The sequence below is a fragment of the Orcinus orca genome, chromosome 8, assembly GCF_937001465.1.
Source record: "Orcinus orca chromosome 8, mOrcOrc1.1, whole genome shotgun sequence".
Lineage (NCBI taxonomy): Eukaryota > Metazoa > Chordata > Mammalia > Artiodactyla > Delphinidae > Orcinus > Orcinus orca.
Genome location: NC_064566.1, coordinates 55,685,167 through 55,707,644, shown reverse-complemented (window position 1 = coordinate 55,707,644; position 22,478 = coordinate 55,685,167). Strand labels below are relative to the sequence as shown.

The following is a 22,478-nucleotide window of genomic DNA, read 5'->3' as shown; positions in this document are numbered from 1 at the left end:
ACTTGGGTGAGGTGGGAAAGCTGTTGAAGGGTACTGTGCAGAGATCTGAGAAGATCTCAATTGGATTTAATAGGATCGCTCTGGCTATCTGTTGAGAATTGGCTGTAGTAGGACAAGAGTGAGAGCAGCAAAGCAAGTAGGAGATTGTTACAGTCACCTAGGTGCAAGTAGATGGTGGTTTGAACCTTGTATAAGTCAGGGTTCTCGAGAGAAACAAGACCAACGCGATGTGTGTATATAAAGATTTATTTTAAGGAATTAGCTCACACAATTGTAGAGGCTGGGCAAGTTAAAAATCTGTTGGAGTGGTCCAGCAGGCTGGAGACTCAAGGAAGAGCCAAGTCAAAGGCAGTCTGCTGGCAGATTCCTTCTTTCTTGGAGGAGGCCAGTCTTTGTTCTAGCAAGGCCTTCAACTGGTTGGATGTTGTTATGGAGGGCAATCTTCTTTACTCAGGATCCACTGATTTAAATGTTAACCTCATCCAAAAAAACACCATCTCAGAAATATCCTGAATGTTTGACCAAATATCTGAGTACTGTAGCCCAGCCAACTTTATACATAAAATTAACCGTCACAGACCAGGATGGTAACAATGGAGGTAGGTGAAATTGTCCTATTCTGGATATATTTTAAAGATACAGAAAACAGGATTTACTGAGAGTGAAAAAGAGAGAGAAGGAGAGTTAAGAGTGACTTCAAGCCTTTTGACTTACACAGCTATAGAAATGGAGTTGCTATTAACAGAGATGGGGGAAGCCATAGAATAGTGGGGGTGTGTGGAGAGAGAGGCTCACACCTCTCTCTCATCAGGCTCATCATCATGAGGTGTCATGTTAAGATTGAGATACTTTTCAGACGTCCAGTTAGATGTTGGGTAGGCAGTTTGAGTGTATGGGCCTGGAGTCTACAGGAGAGTTATGGACATAAGCATATTGATAAAAGTTGTAATTAAGTAGGTAAGGAAAGAAGTAAACTAGGCATCCCAAGGAATCTGTACTGGTAACAGAGAACTAGGGAGATCTTAAGAGAAGTTATCCAGCTTCTGTCTAATAAATAAGATCTAAGATTGGGGAAAAATATCCACCATTTATTGAATATTTACTATGTGCCAGACAGCGATAAACTTTAAATACATTGTATTTCATTGTATCTTCACCACAACTCTGTGAGTAGTTATTGTTGCCCTGCTGTAGATGAAGAATCAACTCAGAAGATATTAGGTGAGTAAAAGGTGAAGTGGGGATTCAAACTCATGGTCATCTGATTTCAAAGCTCATGCTTTCAGCCAGTGTACTTCCTATATCTGAAAGGGCACTGGAATTAATGCTAGAGTAGTTGTAGCTCCCCACTATCTTTATGACCCTTATGTATCATCTAACTGTTGAGCTTCAGAATCCATGTCTGTAAAATACTCAGGATGGGAACATGGGCTGTGCCATATCAGTCATTGCTATCACCATCATCCATTCCACACAGCACGAATCATAGTTGTACATTAAATTTATATGTGTGATGTTTTTTTTTTTGGTGTCGTCACCTCCGCATGGTCAGAGGCTTGTTTGTTTTACTTATGCACTGAGTATAGTGAACTGTGTTTCAGAGGACCTGGATTCTAGTCCTGCCTCTACCACTTATTAGCCATTAATGGGTGAATTCATATTTTTCAACAAATATTTATTGACTACCTTTTATGAGTTAGGCACTGTTCTAGTCATTGAGGATTCAGTAGTGAAAATAGGCACGGATTAGTCCTTTTATGGAGTTTAGCATCTAGAGAAAAAGATGAATAGTTAAATATTTGCATGAATAATTATTTAATTACAACTACGAATTTGACTAATAGTAAATCTTTAACCTTTCTGAGCTTCAGTTTTCTCATCTATGAAGTGATAACTTGTCTGTCTTATTTTGTTGAAATGTTCAAATGCTGCTTAAGCAATATGTCAAAGACTAGATAACATGAAAACCCTCCTGCTACAAAACATCTAAAAATGCTAGTTAAAATATTATTAAATCCTTTTAAATGCATTGTTGAGTTCACTAGAATATATGAGAAGCTCCAGGAGCTAGAAACAGAGGGGACTGAACACCAGAGGGTGTACGTAAATTACATGATGCTGAGAATTCTCAGGGTGGAGGGTACCAGAGATGGAGGGGGTTTGTAGACTTTGAAACCAAAGATTTTAAAAGCCATGAGAGAATATGAGAGTAGACCTAAGCATGATGAATTAGAATCAAGATGCACCCCGAAATACACATGCATACATGTCCACACCCACACGCAAGATACCATATGACTTGTATTCTTTTGAATAGATTTCAGTGTTCTTGAGTACTTGTTATAATTGTTTTATATGAAAGTATATTATTTAAAGGACTTGTGTAGTCTTTGAATTTAGCCTTTATCAAGCAGAAATAGAACACACTTATTTTACATTTCCTTTATAGTATTAAGGCTTTAAAAATATAGAGTACTTACCTTTTTATTTGCTCGGCATTTATTTGTGTGAATTTGAGGCAAAGAATGCTAATAATAATCTCTGTAACTTAGCAGTTGTACTCCAACAGTTTCAGAATAATTTTCTTCATTCAACAACAGAAAATTTGAAATATGAAGGTAGTTTGATATTGTATCACACAATATCACAATATCTTCTTCTTTCCTCAAAGCACTTTGGAAATAGTTTCTGGGAAGGAGAAGAAATATTATTCCCTGTACATACCAAGAAAAGTTAGTAGAGAGTTGATGAAGGCCATTAAGGATATCCAGTGTCAGGACTGTAATTTGAACTTGAAAGTTCTGCCTCAACTTAAGGTATGGGAGGAGTGTGGGGCAGAACATCTAGAATAACAAGAGATATTTAGACATGAGAGTCCTTTTTTTCTTAATAATGTAACTAACATATCAATGGCACAAAATTCTAGTGCTTCCCATTTTGACTGCTCTTATATTTCTCAGTATAATGAGTAGATCATATCAAGTAATTGATAGAATAGAACAATAGAATTTCTAAGCAGACAAGAGCTTAATATAGCCCAGTCTCCTTATTTTATAAGTACAAATACTTAATTTTTTAATGTTTGTATTTTTAGAGTTTTGTATAAAATACAAAAATTTATAAAATGCTTTCATTGAGGTGAAGTGATTTACATAGTTACTAAGTGGTAGAGTCAAAGGGAGAACCCAGAGCCCATTATCTTTTATTTTGATAGAACATATGAAACTCCAAGTGGTTTAGGCATTATCTCAGCAGTTAAGAGCTTAGACTCTGGAGTCAGCACATCAAGGTTTACTTCTTACTTACATGAGTGATTTTTGGCAAGTTATTGATCCTCTCTAAGCTTCAGTTTCCCTTCTGTAAAATGCTCATTTAAAAATTATTACTACTATCAACACCAACACCATTCTTACCTTAGAAATTATCTGTTATTTAATACTAGATTTTAGTTTGAATAGAATTTCCATCTTCTAAAAAACCTATCACTCAAAACATAGCTTTGGGGGCTTTATTTGTACTCTATGACACAACTCTTTCCAGTTAGTTATTATAGATATGAACTTCATTTTTGCTTCAGAGAATAAGTTTGTTAGGTTATTTTTTAACTCAGAGTCCTTCAGAAAGTTTGTAGATTTTTGTTTTTAATCATGCAGAATACTGTTGCAGAGAACATAGAGAAACTGACATTTTCATATACTATTGGTGGGCATACATTGGAAAAACCCTGTAAAAGGGGAACGATATCTTTGGTGGTGTCTTTCAAAATTATGAAAACCGCAAATGCAAATACTCTTGAATCCAACAATTCCATTTTTTCCATGTGCAAAATCAGTATGAGCATAAATTAGGTATATGTAGTCATGATTTATAATAGCAGAAGATTGGAAACAGCTGAAATATCCATGGATAGATGACTGGTTAAACTAATTAGGATACATCCACAAAGTGGAATGTTATGTAATAGCTCAAAAAGTGAAGAAGTTCTTCATATACTGGTATGTAAAGATCTGCAAGGTATATTATTGAGTAAGAAAAGTGTAAAAGAGTGCATATGATATGTATGCTATGGCTGCCATCTATAAAAAAGGGGAGATTGAGTATTAATATTTGCTTATAGATGCATGAAACCCTCTGGAAGGATACACAAGAAACCAATAACAGTAATTGTGTGTGAGGAGAGGAACTAGGTAGCTACGGGACAGGGATGGAAGGAAGGTGTATACTCTTTTATTCCCCTTGATTTTTTTTTTAAAACTATGTGCATATATCACCTATCCAAACTGTTAAAACAAATTCTTGGTTTGGCTTGCGTTAGGCATGATGGTTTCTTACTGAGGTAACCAAAAATGATATTTTTCCTAAACAGTCGTACAATACTAGAATATATTTAAAAAGCCTTACGATGGCCTGAAAGAGTTCATAGGATCTGACCTCTGACTACCTTTCCAATCTAATTTTCTGGCATTCTTCTCCTTGTTCAATATGCTTCAGTTACACTGAATTTTTTGTTCCTTGAATGAGCCAAACTGTTCCTCACTTCAGGCTTTTGTACTCACTGTTCCTTTTACCTGGAATACTTTCCCTTAGGTATTTATATGGCTCATTTCCTGACTTCATGCAGGTTTCTGTTCAAACGTCACCAATTCAGCAAGGCCTTTCTTGACCATCTTATCTAAAATAGCACCCCCCAAATACCTTCTGTCTTTTTATCTTGCCTTGTTTTTCTTCATAGCACCAATAGCTCCCTGGCTTAATTCTGTTTGTTTATCTTTCTTATCCCCATTGTGCGTGTACATACACACACACAAACACACACACACATAGCCACACACATACACAGACACACACACACACGGATAGCAACTCCATAAGGCAGGGGCTTTGTTTTTATTTACTGTATCTCCAGTGCCTAGAATGATACCTAGCACATAGTAAGTGCTCAGTATATGCTGGATGAATGAATGACAGCTTTAGGGAGAGAGTTTTGCTCTTTTAGCCTCAGTATTTCACACCTTTTAGGGCATTAGCATAACATGAATTCAGAGAAAATCTTTATTCGCTTAAGTGACTAGCTTCTCTGTGTACACTGCAAGTGGATCAGGAGTGGGATTATTGAATGGCCATTTCTCTTCATGCTGATCAGACTTTCATAGGTCAACCTTAATTCCTGATTACTCAATAATCATTTTTACAATCATTTGATACTCAGATATGATCTCAAAGACTGTATGAGAATAGGTCTTTCACAGTTTTCAGATGCACCAGTTAACAACAGCCATTAACCTTTCTCTGCTTTTACCCTGTTTCTCTCCAGCATTTCTTATACTGAGGCAGTGGAGATCTTAAAGCAGGCATCCCAGAACTTCACCTTCACTCCAGAGGTAGTATTTATATATATATATGTATGTATGAAAATATGTTTCTCATATTTATCTGATTTCATTAAGAATCCTTTAAAATAACCTTATTTCTCTTACTAGCAGTGTGTATGTAGTATTTGCATATCTGTACATTGGCTTTTTTTGATGTTTGCCTAACCTCACTGAAATATTTAGAATGAAAAATAATTTTGAAGTAGAATCATATCATTTGGAATAGCAGTGACAAAAGGGTTATAAAGAAGTTTCCCAAGTTTAGGAAGATGAAATTCCTTAGAAAGAATGGTAATCGTAGAATATCAGTGTAGAAATCAACTAGTTCAGTGTTTCCCAAAGTATGTTCTGAATGATGTTAACAGTTGACAGGCAGAAGAGGTTATGTGATCAAATAAGTTTAGGCAACACATTAAACACGTTTCTTTTTCCTTTGAACTTTATAGAGGCTTCTGATTTGTGATCCACTTTGAAAAACACTGAGCTTTGTGTGTTTTTGTTTTTTCCCAGAACTCCTTTATTTTATGGGTAAGGATATAGGTCTGGAAAAGCCACATGATTTATCAGTGGACATGCACATAATGCACATAATTCCTATGCCAGTGCTTCTTTCCTATAATTAAGATATTGCCAGACAAGTGGGAATAGTAAGATAATGTTAAGGATCTAATACCTTTGTCTTCAAACTATTCCTTACACCAGTTCCATTCCCAGTTAAGTCAGATGCTCTCTTTAAGTTACGAGTGCCCTGTGCTTGTTATATTTATAATCAACTGACTTCTTTGTATAATTTTTTGTTTAATGTTTGTCTCCCATCCTGGAAGCTTCAGGGATTTTGTGTTTCTTACCAGTTTCCAGTACCTAGCATGGTACTTGGGGTTTAATAGGCACATTAGTATTTGCTGAATAAATAGATTAACAGTATTATTAAATATTCATCAGAGAGCATCTGATATATTAGTTGACTCTTTCATCAAAAAAAAAAAAGTCACTGGGAGAAGCCATCTAGCCAGAGATAGACTCAATATTAGGAATATTATCTTTCATCATTTAATTTCCTGAAACTTAGGGACAGTAACTGTAGAAGAAGCTCTTGGCAATATTAATAAAAATTATGATTCTGAATCAGCTTTTATACACCATGGAAAGCATACTGTGTTTTACTACAGATGCTATTTATCTGCTAAATGCTGCTCCCTGAGACGGGGCACAGAAAGCGCAGTGTTTACTAGTTTCAGCTTTCATCATTCCAGGCCTTTGGATGCTCTTGTTAACACATCTCTCTCTAGTTTATTTATCTGTGTAACCTCAGCAGACAGCTCCACACATCCCTGATCCTCAGGGAGAAGAAGCCCTTGGCACTGATACAGGTTATTTTTAGGTCCTGCATTATATCTTTCAGCTCTGTCTTCTCCTTTGGTAATTTCTTTTTTCTCATTACAGTGGGGTGCTGATCTACACACTGAACATGAAAAGTACCTGGTGAAGCACTGTGGCGACATACCAGTCTTTGTCATTAATTATCCATTAGCACTCAAGCCCTTCTACATGAGGGATAATGAAGACAGCCCTCAGCACACAGTAAGAAAAGACATTAAATAAATTGGGGTTGGTCATCTCAGAGTCTGCAGTTTTTCCCTTGATTTAATTTCATTTATCCTTTGGTATATTTTCTTAAATTATATCATTCACTCTTTATATCTCTTAAAATGATAACATTTCTCAAAGGCACCTCTAAAAATGTGTTCCCAAAGAAGATCCCAATGTTCTATAAGCATACTCCCTCATTTCTATCGTAGGGTGTCCTCAGTTAAGCAGATGCAAATGGAAGTGTGTTTTGTTTTGTTTTTTTAAATTGCTGAGAGCCCTAGAGCGCTGTAGAGCAATGGGCCCGGTCTCCTATCAAATACTGATTAGGAGACTGCAGTGTGGGGGAGATGTTGGGCAAGAGATAATAGTAGTGGCGTGATCGGGCAAAGGAAGAGCTAGCTTGGAACAGCAGGCAGCCTAGAGTACTTTGGCTATCAAATAGAAGTAGTGAGGGGAAGGCTATGGAGGGATCGAAGGGGTCTGGGCGGATTCTCCACTTGGTCAGTCCTCTTCCGACCGTCTCTTCTCTCTCTGCCTGTCTTGTCTCTTGTCTGTCTGTCTGCCTGCCTGCTCTCTTTAGCCTTTCTTGTCCTCTGTTCTCTCTTTACCCCTCAACTACAGTTGGTTTTTATTCTTCTTGTTTACTTTTTCCGTTTTTCTTTTTTGTCTCTTCTCTCCTTCACAAAATTGGCAGTAATATAGAATAAGAATATATTTAACTCTTTAAATATGTATTGGATAGTTATATATTTAATATCATTAATTGTAAAAGTCTGTGAGACAAATATATTATGTTTATCTCAAAAAAGGTCCCAAACCTAAACTTTGCCATCTTCTATTTTTCACTTGCATCTAGATAAACACCAGTAAGAAAATGTAGATCAGGACCTACCAGTAAATTAAATGACCTCGTCTTAGTATATAAGGTTATCTCTTTGAATGTATTTCCTGTCTTCTCTCAGATTACAGTGTTACCAAAGCAATATTAGGGGACTTCCCTGGTGGTCCAGTCGTTTAGACTCCACGCTTCCACTGCAGGGAGCCACGGGTTCAACCCCAGGTCAGGAAACTAAGATCCCACATGCCACACGGCATGGCCAAAAAACAACAACAGCAACAACAATATTAGCCTCCAGTTAGTATGAGGTAAACACTTTCATCTCATCTCTAAGTCGCAAAACAGCCTTGACAAGAAACTCATTGTTTCTCCCATTTTACATATAGAAAACTGGGGTGCAAAGAGACCAATTACATTTCCCAAGGCTACGTGGGTGGTAAGTGACAGAGCTCGTATTCAAACCTGATTCCCTCTGGCTCTGAAGTCTGTGTTCTTTTCCACTCTATCACTCTGCCTCAAAATCACAGATATAAAATTACATTTTAGCCACCGATTTTACGCATCCCCACTTTTCACACCAGCATTATCCAAAACCAATGAACAACACAATTGATTTATGATTCTTACTTCCTCTTTTCCCTACCAACCCTCTGGTATAATCGATTATGAGAAATGAATAGGCCCACAGGTTAGCAGCAAAAAAATGAGAGTGACTAGGGCGTAGATTATCCAATCTTAGATAATTCAATATTGAGCCTACACCACAAAACAGAGGCCTGTGTCTGTATCTCTTGGCTTTTGTATCACTCCACCCTATCCCACTTCCACCTCCCTTCCCCAGTACACACACACCATGTATTCCTCTCATAATTTCCCGAAGTAGAACACCTTTCAGTCATTCAGTTTTGCACTTCTTAAAAATACTCTGGGGCTTCCCTGGTGGCACAGTGGTTGAGAGTCCACCTGCCGATGCAGGGGTCATGGGTTCGTGCCCCAGCTCGGGAAGATCCCACATGCCACGGAGCGGCTAGGCCTGCACGTCCGGAGCCTATGCTCCGCAACGGGAGAGGCCACAACAGTGAGAGGCCTGCGTACCGCAAAAAAAAAAAAAAAAACACTCTGCTTAAAGCAGTTCTAAGAGGGAAGTTTGTAGCAATACAATCCTACCTTAAGAAACAAGAAACATCTCAAATCAACAACCTAACCTTACACCTAAAGCAATTAGAGAAAGAAGAACAAACAAAACCCCAAAGTTAGCAGAAAGAAAGAAATCATAAAGATCAGATCAGAAATAAATGAAAAAGAAATGAAGGAAACGATAGCAAAGATCAATAAAACTAAAAGCTGGTTCTTTGAGAAGATAAACAAAATTGATAAACCATTATCCAGACTCATCAAGAAAAAAAGGGAGAAGACTCAAATCAATAGAATTAGAAATGAAAAATGAGAAGTAACAACTGACACTGCAGGAATACAAAGGATCATGAGAGATTACTACAAGCAAGTATATGCCAATAAAATGGACAACCTGGAAGAACTGGACAAATTCTAAGAAACGCACAACCTTCTGAGACTGAACCAGGAAGAAATAGAAAATATGAACAGACCAATCACAAGCACTGAAATTGAAACTGTGATTAAAAATCTTCCAATAAACAAAAGTCCAGGAACAGATGTCTTTACAGGCGAATTCTATCAAACATTTAGAGAAGAGCTAACACCTAACCTTCTCAAACTCTTCCAAAATATAGCTGAGGGAGGAACACTCCCAAACTCATTCTACGAGGACACTGTCACCCTGATACCAAAACCAGACAAAGATGTCACAAAGAAAGAAAACTACAGGCCAATATCACTGATGAACATAGATGCAAAAATTCTCAACAAAATACTAGCAAACAGAATCCAACAGCACATTAAAAGGATCATACACCATGATCAAGTGGGGTTTAACCCAGGAATGAAGGATTCTTCAATATACGCAAATCAATGTGATATACCATATTAACAAATTGAAGGAGAAAAACCATGTGATCATCTCAATAGATGCAGAGAAAGCTTTTGACAAAATTCAACACCCATTTATGATAAAAACTCTCCAGAAAGTACGCATAGAGGGAACTTTCCTCAACATAATAAAGACCATATATGACAAACCCACAGCCAACATCGTCCTCAATGGTGAAAAACTGAAAGCATTTCCACTAAGATCAGGAGCAAGACAAGGTTGCCCACTCTCACCACTCTTATTCAACCTAGTTTTGGAAGTTTTAGCCACAACAATCAGAGAAGAAAAAGAAATAAAAGGAATCCAAATCGGAAAAGAAGAAGTAAAGCTGTCACTGTTTGCAGATGACATGGTACTATACATAGAGAATCCTAAAGATGCTACCAGAAAACTACTAGAGCTAATCAATGAATGTGGTAAAGTAGCAGGATACAAAATTAATGCACAGAAATCTCTGGCATTCCTATACACTAATGATGAAAAATCTGAAAGTGAAATTAAGAAAACACTCCCATTTACCATTGCAACAAAAAAGAATAAAATATCTAGGAATAAACCTACCTAAGGAGACTAAAGACCTGTATGCTGAAAATTACAGGACACTGATGAAAGAAATTAAAGATGATACAAATAGATGGAGAGATATACCAAGTTCTTGGACTGGAAGAATCAACAGTGTGAAAGTGACTCTACTACCCAAAGCAATCTACAGATTCAGTGCAATCCCTATCAAACTACCACTGGCATTTTTCACAAAACTTAGAACCAAAAATTTCACAGTTTGTATGGAAACACAAAAGATCCCGAATAGCCAAAGCAATCTTGAGAACGAAAAACGGAGCTGGAGGAATCAGGCTCCCTGACTTCAGACTATACTACAAAGCTACAGTAATGAAGACAGTATGGTACTGGCACAAAAACAGACATATAGATCAATGGAACAGGATAGAAGGCCCAGAGATAAACCCACGCACATATGGTCACCTTATCTTTGATAAAGGAGGCAAGAATATACAATGGAGAAAAGACAGCCTCCTCAATAAGTGTTGCTGGGAAAACTGGACAGCTACATGTAAAAGAATGAAATTAGAACACTCCCTAACACCATACACAAAAGTGAACTCAAAATGGATTAAAGACCTAAATGTAAGGCCAGGCACTATGAAACTCTCAGAGGAAAACATAGGCAGAACACTCTGACATAAATCACAGCAAGATCCTTTTTGACCCACCTCCTAGAGAAATGGAAATAAAAACAAAAATAAACAAATGGGACTTAATGAAACTTAAAAACTTTTGCACAGCAAAGGAAACCATAAACAAGACGAAAAGGCAACCCTCAGAATGGGAGGAAATATTTGCAAATGAAGCAACTGACAAAGGATTAATCTCCAAAATTTACAAGCAGCTTATGCAGCTCAATATCAAAAAAATAAACAACCCAATCCAAAAATGGGCAGAAGACCTAAATAGACGTTTCTCCAAAGACAGACAGATTGCCAACAAACACATGAAAAGCTGCTCAACATCACTAATCATTAGAGAAATGCAAATCAAAACTACAATGAGGTAACACCTCACACTGGTCGGCATGGCCATCATCAAAAAATCTAGAAACAATAAATGCTGGAGAGGGTGTGGAGAAAAGGGAACCCTCTTGCACTGTTGGTGGGAATGTAAATTGATACAGCCACTATGGAGAACAGTATGGCGGTTCCTTAAAAAACTAAAAACAGAACTGTCATACGACCCAGCAATCCCACTACTGGGTATACACCCTGAGAAAACCATAATTCAAAAAGAGTCATGTACCACAATGTTCATTGCAGCTCTGTTTACAATAGCCAGGACATGAAAGCAACCTAAGTGTCCATCGACAGTTGAATGGATAAAGAAGATGTGGCACATATATACAATGGAATATTACTCAGCCATAAAAAGAAACGAAATTGAGTGATTTGTAGTGAGGTGGATGGACCTAGAGTCTGTCATACAGAGTGAAGTAAGTCAGAAAGAGAAAAACAAATCCTGTATGCTAACACATATATATGGAATCTAAAAAAAAAAAAAAAATGGTTGAAGAACCTAGGGGCAAGACAGGAATAAAGACGCAGACCTACTAGAGAATGGACTTAAGGACATGGGGAGGGGGAAGGGTAAACTGGGACGAAGTGAGAGAGTGGCATGGACATATATACACTACCAAATGTAAAATAGATAGCTAGTGGGAAGCAGCCACATAGCACAGGGAGATCAGCTCGGTGCTTTGTGACCACTTAGAGGGGTGGGATAGGGAGGGTGGGAGGGATGGAGACGCAAGAGGGAAGAGAGATGGGAACATATGTATATGTATAACTGGTTCACTTTGTTATAAAGCAGAAAGTAACACACCATTGTAAAGCAGTTATACTCCAATAAAGATGTTAAAAAAAAAATACTCTGGTTAAGGCTTTCCTTCTCTGTGAAGACTTCCCTAGGTTACCCAGTCTCCTTGAGCCTTCCTTTATTCTAGATTTCTGTAGTATTTAAAGAATTAGTAAAACTGATTGCATTGATCTATTTTTTGTAGTCTCTGTATAAGTTTTGCTTTCTCACATGAAGTTCTTTTTCAGGATGGTGAATGTTTTATAACCACCACAGTATATGCCACTCATTCCTCATCCCTCTAATGTGACTTCTATTCAAACAGCTAATCATTCCCTCTCATCATACCACTGAAGCTCTGTAATAATTGTTATGTTATTAAGCCCAGCAGACTTTTTTTTTTTAAAGAAGTCTGTCTTTTACTTCACCTCTCAGCCTTATTCATCACTATTTGTGACTTTGTTATTCTTAACACTTCCTCCTTCTTTGGCTTTTGTGACAGCATTCTCCCAGTTTTCTTCCCTTCTCAGTGGGTTATTCTTTCTCAGTCTCCTATACAGGTTCATCCTCTTCTACTAATCCACTAGATGTTGGAATTCCTCAAGCCTCCATCCTAGGTCTTCTTTTCTCTCCCCAAATGATTTCATCAGTACCTACAGCTTACTGTATATTTTCACACAATCAGAAATCTATGTTTCGAATCCAGACTTTTCCTCTGAGCTCTGGACTCATCTTATTGCTATTTACATATTGTAAAACCATCTCACACTTAACATACCCAAAACTGAACCCATGATTTCACTTCTTTTCCCCTTCTTCCACCACATTTGATTTGCTTTGAATATTCTGTGCTCATCTAATTGTGCAAGCCAGATTCCTGAGTCATCTTTGAAATCTTCCTCTCTCTCACTTCCCAAACTGAAACTATTACTAAGTTCTGTCATTTTTATACTTCTAAATAAATCTCGAAAACATCTACTTCTCTTTGTTTCCACGTTTGCCTTTCTGCATTAACATACCATTATCTCTTGCCCAGACTACTTCAGTAGCCTCCTGCCTGGTCTTCCTGTATCCATTCTTTCTTCCTCTGAGTCCGTTCTCCCCATTTCAGCATGAGCTTTTAGAAAATGTAAATCTGATCATGTTCTCTCCCTTCTAAAAACCGTTCAGTGGCCTCCCATTACTCTTAGAATAAAAATCAAGATCCTTTATTTGGCCTACAAGCCCCAGTGTAGTCTGGCTGCTCCCGTCTCGTGTCTTCAGATAGGCAGGACTTTCCCTCATCACAGGATCTTTGCACATAGTCTTCCCTCAATCTAGAACAGTCTTTTTCACCTAATTTTACTTACTCTTCGGATCTCTTCTCAGTAATCATTTGCCCAGAGAAACCTTCCTTGATCCTCCAGACTGAGTCAGAGACCTGTTAGACAGTACAGTGGTACCATGTTGAATTTCAGACCCAGAACTACTAACTTTTAATCCATCATAATCCTTAACACAGTTGTAATTTTACAGTTATTTGCATGACTGTTTAATTAGTGACTCTTTTCTCTATGCCAAAGGACTTGAGGACCTTTTTTTCACTTATCAGTGTATCCTAGTGCCTAGCATAATGCCTGGGACATAGCAGGCACGTGATATCTATTTGGTGATGTGTAGGTGGGTGGATGAATGGATGGATGAATCAAGCCCAACACAGTTTAGACCCATAGTGGAGAAGTAGTGAGAAAGCGACGTGATTTACTAAGGAAGTTCCTGGGAAGCTAAAGAGCAGCTTTTACTCAAAATTTTTTGAGTGATGGCAACGTGGCATATAGGAAAGTCCAGGAGCTTTAGAATCAGGCACTCTTGGTTTCAGGTCTCAGGTCTTTGTGTTATAAACTATGTGATCTTAGATAAACCACCTAATTTCTTTGAGTCTTATTTTCCCATCTGTAAAAATAAGATGATAATATTTTCCAGGATCATGGGGATTGAATTAACCCATAGTTAATAATATATGAAAAGTACACAGCCTACTGTTAGAGGTGGTAGGTAGTCAATAAGTGTGAAGTCCCCTTTCGTTCTAAATTTTGATAAAATCTTTATTGTGTTACAGCCCAGTAACGTTAAAATGTGTGTGTGTTGCGGTGGGGGATGCCACATCATAACATGCCATTACATAAGATTCCTTAAAAGGCAGTTCTCTCGTAGACCGCAGTCACAGATAGTACCTTTAGAAGTACCGGGAGGCCTTCATTATGACGAGTCTCTCTATCTTTTTTTTAATTTATTTTATTTATTTATTTATTTTTGGCTGTGTTGGGTCTTCGTTGCTGCACGCGGGCTTCCTCTAGTTGCAGCGAGCGGGGGCTACTCTTTGTTGCAGTGCACGGGCTTCTCATTGCAGTGGCTTCTCTTGTTGCAGAGCATGGGCTCTAGGCACACAGGCTTCAGTCGTTGCGGCACACGGGCTCAGTAGTTGTGGCACGTGTGCTCAGTAGTTGTGGCTCACGGGCTCTAGAGCACAGGCTCAGTAGTTGTGGTGCACGGACTTAGTTGCTCTGTGGCATGTGGGATCTTCCCAGCCCAGGGCTCGAACCTGTGTCCCCTGCATTGGCAGGCGGATTCTTAACCACTGCACCACCAGGGAAGTCCCAAGTCTCTCTAATAATGTGGTCTCACAGCCTGAAACCTGAAGGCATTATAATAAACTTTAGTGTACTTTTGTAATTTATGCAGTGCTATAGCTTATAGCTTCTCAGAGCTAAATTATTAAAATATAATTTACTTAAACTATATACAACACTGATTCATAAGCAACCTAGATTTCTTTTCAACCAACCTATATTAATATAAAGTGTCTGCTTCCATCCCTACTTTTTTTTTTCCAGTGGTGAATGAACAGGCTTTGGGTCAGCTAACTAAATTCTGTGTTTCTTTTAGTAGGGGTGCAATAACGGGTTATGAGTAGGGTTGCAAGAGTTTCTGCAAAGGGTGCAATTCAATCTAAAAAAATTAAAACAGGTGTGTTTCACAGTTGCCTTCTTTAGAAAATCAAGAGAGAAGTATAGGGGAATGTGTAACCTATGCTTGTAACATTTGGCCAGAGGTAATGAATAGTAATATGGAATATTTTTACAGGTATAGTTTCTTTTTCTTTCTTTCTTTCCCTCACCCCCTCCAAAAAACAATAATATTAATAATGGTATGCAGCATGTAATAGTGAAAAGTACACTGGACTAAGAAGTTACTAGTGCCGGGTTTGAAAGCCACCTCTCTTACTAGTTATTTTTATGGCCTTAGGCAAGTTTCTCCAATCTCTGAGCCTCAATTTCTCCCTCCATAAAACCAGAGAATTGGATTAAATGACCTACAATGTACTAACCAGCTCTAAAATTCTCTGATCTCAGGTAGCCTAAGTCTTTGCTCATTTGGATGTATAAGAATAACTTGTAAATTATCAAACATATTTGATCATTTGAAGGGGACAGATCATGGGCCTAAATAAAATGAATCTAAGCAAACATGCAAAATACTATATGCCCCTGAATTTGGGTCCTGCATAAGTCCTCCAAAGGCAGGTGGCAAATATTCATTTAGGGTATTGGCTTCACAGAGAAGCCATGTGTGATTATGAAAAGTGACTGCCCAACAGTCCCTGATAGGATGCCAAGATCACTGGGTAATGTTCTAATTTTTTTAATTTTATCAGTATTACTTAGTAAATCATAAAAATTAAAGCATTAGTGGGCACTCAGTAAAGTACATATTGCGAAGTCAACTTGGAAGGGAGAGTACTCAACCAAGGGGTATCTAATGAATTTCCCTGAGCTTGGGGCTAATTACCCGACCTGCATCAAAATAACTTGACCCTCAAACCAACAGAAATAGTGATGAAGGGAATTTCCAATTTTGCCCATATCTAGGACTAATGACTATCCTGGGAATTTATGTCGAAGTAGAAAGTATGCATTTCAGTCCATCTAAAATGCTCCCAGACTAGCCATTTTACTATCCAAAGGCCATTTTCATTCCTTGCTACATGTAGCCCATCTGCATCTTCACAATGTCGCATCTGGAAGGCTCTCTTTCCTAGCTGCACCTCATTGTTTTTAGGGGCCAGATACTATCTGTATCAGCAGTTAGAGCAAAAGCTCATAGAGGCTTAAACCACAAATTTATTTCCTGTGATTTGTGAAACAGTCTTCTTCCTTTGATAATAGTACATAATATTACTCCATTGTTGGTAGCACCTGTGAGAAACTGAATAGGGAGGTGTTCGGTTTCTGTTTTTCATCAATATTTAAAAATAGGTAGCAGAAGATGGGACATTAAACTTCTTTCCCCTCTCTTTGAAGTTAGCATAGAGGAGGTTATATATTAAATATTAAAGGCCTTGTTCCTATCTAGCCTGTTCATTTTTTAATTCAAGGGCTGAGTTTTCTTTTCAGTACACTATTGGAATCAAAGAGTAGGAGTCAAAAGGGAGTGTCATAAATAGAGACCAGGGCTGTTCAGCTTAAATACCAACACACACTATTTCTAGACAGCATGCTGCTGTAGCTGTGTGACTTGAGCAAAATCAAAACTCATACACAGTGGAGGAAGAGGTGCCAGACAGCATTCTGGCCTAGAAGAGGTGCCCAAAGTGGAAAAAGTCTTAAGACTAAAGAAGTTAGTGAAGGGTGTAGTAAAAATATTTCTAGCTTAAAAAAAAAATATATATATATATATAATTTGTAGCCTTCATTGAGAACTGTGTAGGAGAGTGAGAGGACAGCAGAACTAAAGTCCTTCTATTTATTTCAAGTCTCCCAAAGATGCACAGGAACACAGTGGAGATTTTAAGTGAAATTTGGTCAGCTTTGAATTAAGAGGACATTTCCCTGTGCAGCCTGTGGGTTCTCATTTCCTCATCAAGGGCAGGATTGCTCAGCCCCTGGCTTTAGACTCCTGTAAACCACAGACCTGCCAGCCCATCTTGGCAAACTAATCACCTGCTAATGATCTGGGCAACTTGCTTGTTTTCAACCTTTTGCACTCTAACTGCCTTACCACCCGTCACTTGGCAAACACAACCAAGTTTTTCTCATTACTTCTTAAGAAATTTGTGTGAGTCGCTCCACATTTTGTACTTTGTTCACCCCTATGTCATGGTTTCTATTATATCTGTATGTGCCTTTTACCTCCCCTAGAGCCCTGGAGAAACAGGCAGTTCTGTAGTAATTAGCCCAGTACTTACCAGGTGGAGACACAGATAGAAGAATCCTATGTGGAATCTCAGCCTTAACTAAGAAGTGTGGAAATTGAGGGGATTGTTATAGTGATCTTTAGGGAATGCCGTATTTTTTTATATCATATCAGAAGAAAGTGCCACTCTGTGTCTACTGATGTAAATGTCATTATTTATATTTGAGGAATACTTTACTATACTATAGGTTCTCAGAAAGTGTGCAGAACCTCTAGGTAGATTGGAAGATCTCATTATAAAAGGAAAGCAGGACGTAAACAGATCTGATATTGTTGAAGGGAAACCTAAAGTAACAGAAAAGAGAAGAAGATTATATGTAGGAAGAGAAAAGAAGGCCTTTGTGGGCCTTTCTTCACCAAGAGATAAATCTATCCTTCATAAAAAAGAAATAGTAACCTGTAGTCATGGAACATTGATGAGGCATTAAGTGGAATGCCTTACTTAAAAGGTACACAGCTCCTAAGAGGGGAAGCAACTTTACTCTCCATGTCAAGAAAACATACAGGAAATTCTCCTGCCTGAGAGTGTGAATTTTCAGACCATCCAGACAAAGAAAGGACATAGGTGAGGATGTCTTCCTTCTGCATGTCACAAAATTAGTAGTGATGTGGGACTTGATCTTCTAAACTTTTTATTCAACTAAAATAGACTATTTGGTAAGTTCTTTCCTACTGATAAGTTCCTTTCCCAGAGTACAGAGGAAGGAAATAGGGGAACTGCTATTCTGACCTGAATTCTAATTAACAATGAGAAATTGGTTGGGAAAGTGGAAGTGGAAGAGCCCAAGTAGGTGGGGGGAAAAGCTACCTGGTAAATTGTTTTATTATACATAAATGGTTGCTGCTCCGCCCTCGGGAGGTGGGGGCAGGGGTATTTACTTCCCTGCCCCATTGACATGAGCTTCATGACTTGCATGTGGCTTGCATTGGCCAACAATTGGGAGCAAACATGACCTACATACATTACTTCTGGACAAATGCTTTTACTACATTCTCATCGTGCTCTTTTTTTCCCATCGGCCACAAGATCAGCAATACCTCAGAAAGAAGCCTTTTTTATCGTTTCAAGCCAGGATGGACATGCAGCATAAGTTTTAAAAATCCAATTCATTGATGTAAAGCAGTGTTTCTCAATCGGGTTATTTTGTTCCCCCTACCCCCACCCAGGAGACATTCAGCAATGTCTGGAGACTTTTTTGGTTGTCATAACTAGGGGAGTATAACTGTTGGGAGATAGAGGGAAATCAAATATTAATACAAAGGAGGTTTATAATCAAAGATAAATATGAGTCTTACACTCCTCTAAAAATAGCATTAAAAAAACCTAAGGTCCAAAGTTGACATAATTTAGACCTGCAAAAAATGCTAAGATCCAAAAAGGGTTTTTGCTTGTTTAGCTGTGTTAGCAGCAGGACCAAGCAAGAAATGGATCTCTTGTTTGATGCATCAAGGTTGCCTCACTTCCTCATCGCTGGCCACCAGCCTCTGCTGGACTTCCTACTTCTTATTCTTCCGTAATAGCTGATTCCTAAGCATTTTGTTTTCTTTTGAGGCAGTGGACTTTTTTAGTTCTGGCTCTTAAAGCTTTGCATGTACTTGCGGTACCGGAATCAATCTCTGTACACCTTTGTACCTTGGAGTTTCCCTTACTTCAAAAACGTTGAAATGATAGATTTTGAATATACCTGTCCTTCTGACAGAGCTACACAAGGATGGAATGCTGTATTTCAGGGGTCTTGGTTCCCTTAAATATTTTTGTTAAATATTTGTTAAATTTATTAATATTAATATAGTACATTAAATGTTAGTAAACAATTAGTGTAATTATATTAAATATTTGCTTAAATATTTTCAAGCAAAGGCCAGAGAGCCACTTGGCTGTCTGTTCTCTTCCAACCCTGATTGCCTGTAACTCCAAATTTAAAACTCTGGATTGACGTTAAGAACAAATTTTTCATCACGTGTCTCTTAGCTCGTAGCATATTTTAGCCATGTCTAAAAGCAGTATACTAGTAAATAATGATACCTGTCCTTCTGTGGCCATAAAAACTCCCTCGATCTTCTCCTTTCTCTGAGAAAAGAAGGGGTCCTGATTGGAGTCCAGCTCTATTAATTGTATAGCCTATGAGAATTTGCTCTTCACATTAGTAAAGCTCTCTTGTTTACCTAGCCAAAGCTGTGTGTTTCATTACCTACTATCCTGTCTGAGTCACCAAATCCACATTCTAAAATACTTGCCTGTTCATTTTAGGTCTTCCAGGTTCATAGAAGAATTACTAAAATGTAGTCAACCAGCAGTGGTAGTGTGAAAAAGGCATGTTTGTACACTTACTCCTCACAAGCTTATTGAGTGGTAGGAGATTCTATAAAAGTAGAAACCATTAGTAAATTTCCATTTGCTCTCACTTTGATTCAGCTGATGGATGAAAATCATGTCTCGTGTTTTCTCTTTAATGATAGTACTGAGGATTATGTAGCATTTGGCACACATTCTTAAATTACTACATTCTTTATTTTAATTATTTATAAACTAGACATCAGTCAAAAATTCTGAAATCAGGAAACAGGAGAATGGCTTAATAGTAAAGTAAGGCAGAGTTTAAGAAAAGAGTTCATAATATAACGTGACATTTAAAGCTTAAGTGTTTTGTGTGTTATTAAATGTGTTTTATGGGTTCCTAATTTTTCATTTGTAAAATAAATCTTTTCTGAGTTTTGTGCCTTCAGATTCTTGGCCCTAAAAATGTCTGCCTGGTCCCCCTTTGTTCCCCCCACCCCAAAAAAAGAATTGCTAAGTCACAAAATAATATAGACAGCAAATAAACATTCTCAAAAAGTAAATATTACTAGTAAGTGAAGAGATACAAATTAAAACATCAAGCTACCATTTTCCCCTATTAAAAAATTTTTGTTGTTTTATTATGAAAGTGTAACACACCTCTATTGCAGAAAATAAGAAAATACAAATAACATCCTGTGCGTTGATCTTATTATTTTTTTTTTTTTTTGCATCTCTGATGATTTTGTTAGAACTAGTTCCTAGAACTCCTGTTGCTGAGTCGAAGCATATTGCATTTTTAAGGCTTTGATTATCTTTTGCCAAGTTGCTCACCAGAAAGGTTGTATCAGATGTACGAGAGTATTGGTCTATGCATTCTCTAATCCATATTGTTTATGTTGTTTATCTTCACCATTTTGATAACTCCGAAGTGGTATCTCTTTGTTTTAATTTGATTAATGATCAGAACATATTTTACATGTCCTAACGTACTTCAAATTAAAGAAAAACTTCAATGCCACATTATTTATAAGAGAAAAGACAGACACGCTGTCACACACACACACACCCCTAAATGTTCAACAAAAGGAAAGAAGTTAAATAAACTATTAAATAAACTATGATACTTCTAAACAATAAACTGTGAAGCTGTTAAAACATTAAGTATGCAAAGTATTTTTACTGACATAGGAAAAATATTTATTGAATAATATTAGCTAAGACAATTAGAATGGTAAATTTTATATGTAATTTGATCTCTGCTATACTCTTTAAGTATATAAGAAGAAAAACCTGAAAGAAAATACGCCAACATGTAATTGCTTCTGCATGCTAATAGGTGTTTTTTAATATTTCATAATTTTTAATACTTCCCACATTTTTATAATTAACATTTGTCTCACATTTGTGCAGAAAACACATTTTTGTTAAGTAGACTGCATAAATGGTGCCAGAGGGGAAACTGTCCACCTGCATTTTGTATTCTAAAGATAATATTAAACATTTGGTATTAAAACAGGGAACATGAACAGGTAACATAAATAAGATTCTGGTAAGCAGTTAAATAGCCAGTTGTCAAAATGTTAAATGTTCCACTTGCTTCAGAAGCTGACAGTTGTTGGAATGCTCTGAAAACGGAATGTTGTTTATGAGTTTTTTCCTTTTTAGGTTGCTGCTGTTGATCTTCTGGTTCCTGGAGTTGGAGAACTCTTTGGGGGAAGCCTCAGAGAAGAACGGTACCATTTCTTAGAGCAGCGATTGGCCAGGTATTGGTGAGACGTAGAAGAAACAGAATTCAGAAATTGGGGATGGGGCACTCAAAGGCAGTCATGGCAAACTAACAGAGAATAGCGCATGGGCCGTAGCTCCTGACAGACTTGGATCTCAGATTCTGTGTGACCTTGAGCAAGTTGTTACTTAACCTCTCTGAGCTTCTCTTTCTGAAAGACTAGAACTATTATATGAAACACAATGATTTTTTGCCACTATTTGTATCTATCTCTCCCTATGGAAATAGCTTTTTTTAAAGTTAATGATAGGGCTTCCCTGGTGGCACAGTGGTTGAGAGTCCGCCTGCCAATGCAGGCGACACGGTGTTCGTGCCCTGGTCCGGGAAGATCCCACATGCCGCAGAGCAGCTGGGCACGTGAGCCGTGGCCGGTGAGCCTGCGTGGCCGGAGCCTGTGCTCTGCAACGGGAGAGGCCACAACAGTGAGAGGCCCGCGTACCGCAAAAAAAAAAAAAAAAAAAAAAAAAAGTTAATGATAGAGGGGTTTCCCTGGTGGTGCAGTGGTTAAGAATCCGCCTGCCGATGCAGGGGACACAGGTTTGAGCCCTGGTCCGGGAAGATCCCACATGCCACAGAGCAGCTAAGCCCATGTGACACAACTACTGAGCCTGTGCTCTAGAGCCCGTGTGCCACAACTACTGAAGCCCACGCACCTAAAGCCCATGTTCCTCAACAAGAGAAGCCACCACAAAGAGAAGCCCGCACACCACAACAAAGAGTAGCCCTTGCTTGCCGCAACTAGAGAAAGCCCATGTGCAGCAACGAAGACCCAACGCAGCCAAAAATAAATTAATTAATTAAATAAATTTTTTTTAAAAAGTTAATGATAGAAAAGGAAAATTTTCCCCCTTAAAGTTTGTTCTTCACTTTGTGTGTGTGTGTGTTTAACTCTAAATTATGATTGGCAGACTCCTACAGGGCATAAGGACAGGCTCTGAACCAGGGAAAGGATAAAGATGGAGGGAGAAAGAAACTAAAAATATCCACTAAGCTAGCATTTAGAATAA

At 38.0% G+C, this 22,478-nt stretch overlaps 2 protein-coding genes across 19 annotated transcripts in view; one reads left to right on the top strand and one right to left on the bottom strand.

The window, feature by feature from the left end:
• Window positions 1-22,478, bottom strand: part of USP35 (ubiquitin specific peptidase 35) — an 873,752-nt gene that overhangs the window by 573,363 nt on the left and 277,911 nt on the right. The window lies entirely within an intron of this gene.
• Window positions 1-22,478, top strand: part of NARS2 (asparaginyl-tRNA synthetase 2, mitochondrial) — a 148,422-nt gene that overhangs the window by 111,586 nt on the left and 14,358 nt on the right. For all 18 annotated transcript variants that reach the window (XR_004476849.2, XR_004476848.2, XR_004476850.2 and 15 more), the window contains 3 exons: window positions 5,315-5,381; window positions 6,816-6,953; window positions 21,351-21,448. Coding sequence is in view for 5 of the 18 variants with exons in the window: in XM_049713614.1 (XP_049569571.1) it covers window positions 5,315-5,381; window positions 6,816-6,953; window positions 21,351-21,448 (303 nt within the window). In the remaining 13 variants the exon portion in view is untranslated. The remainder of the gene's footprint in view (window positions 1-5,314; window positions 5,382-6,815; window positions 6,954-21,350; window positions 21,449-22,478) is intronic.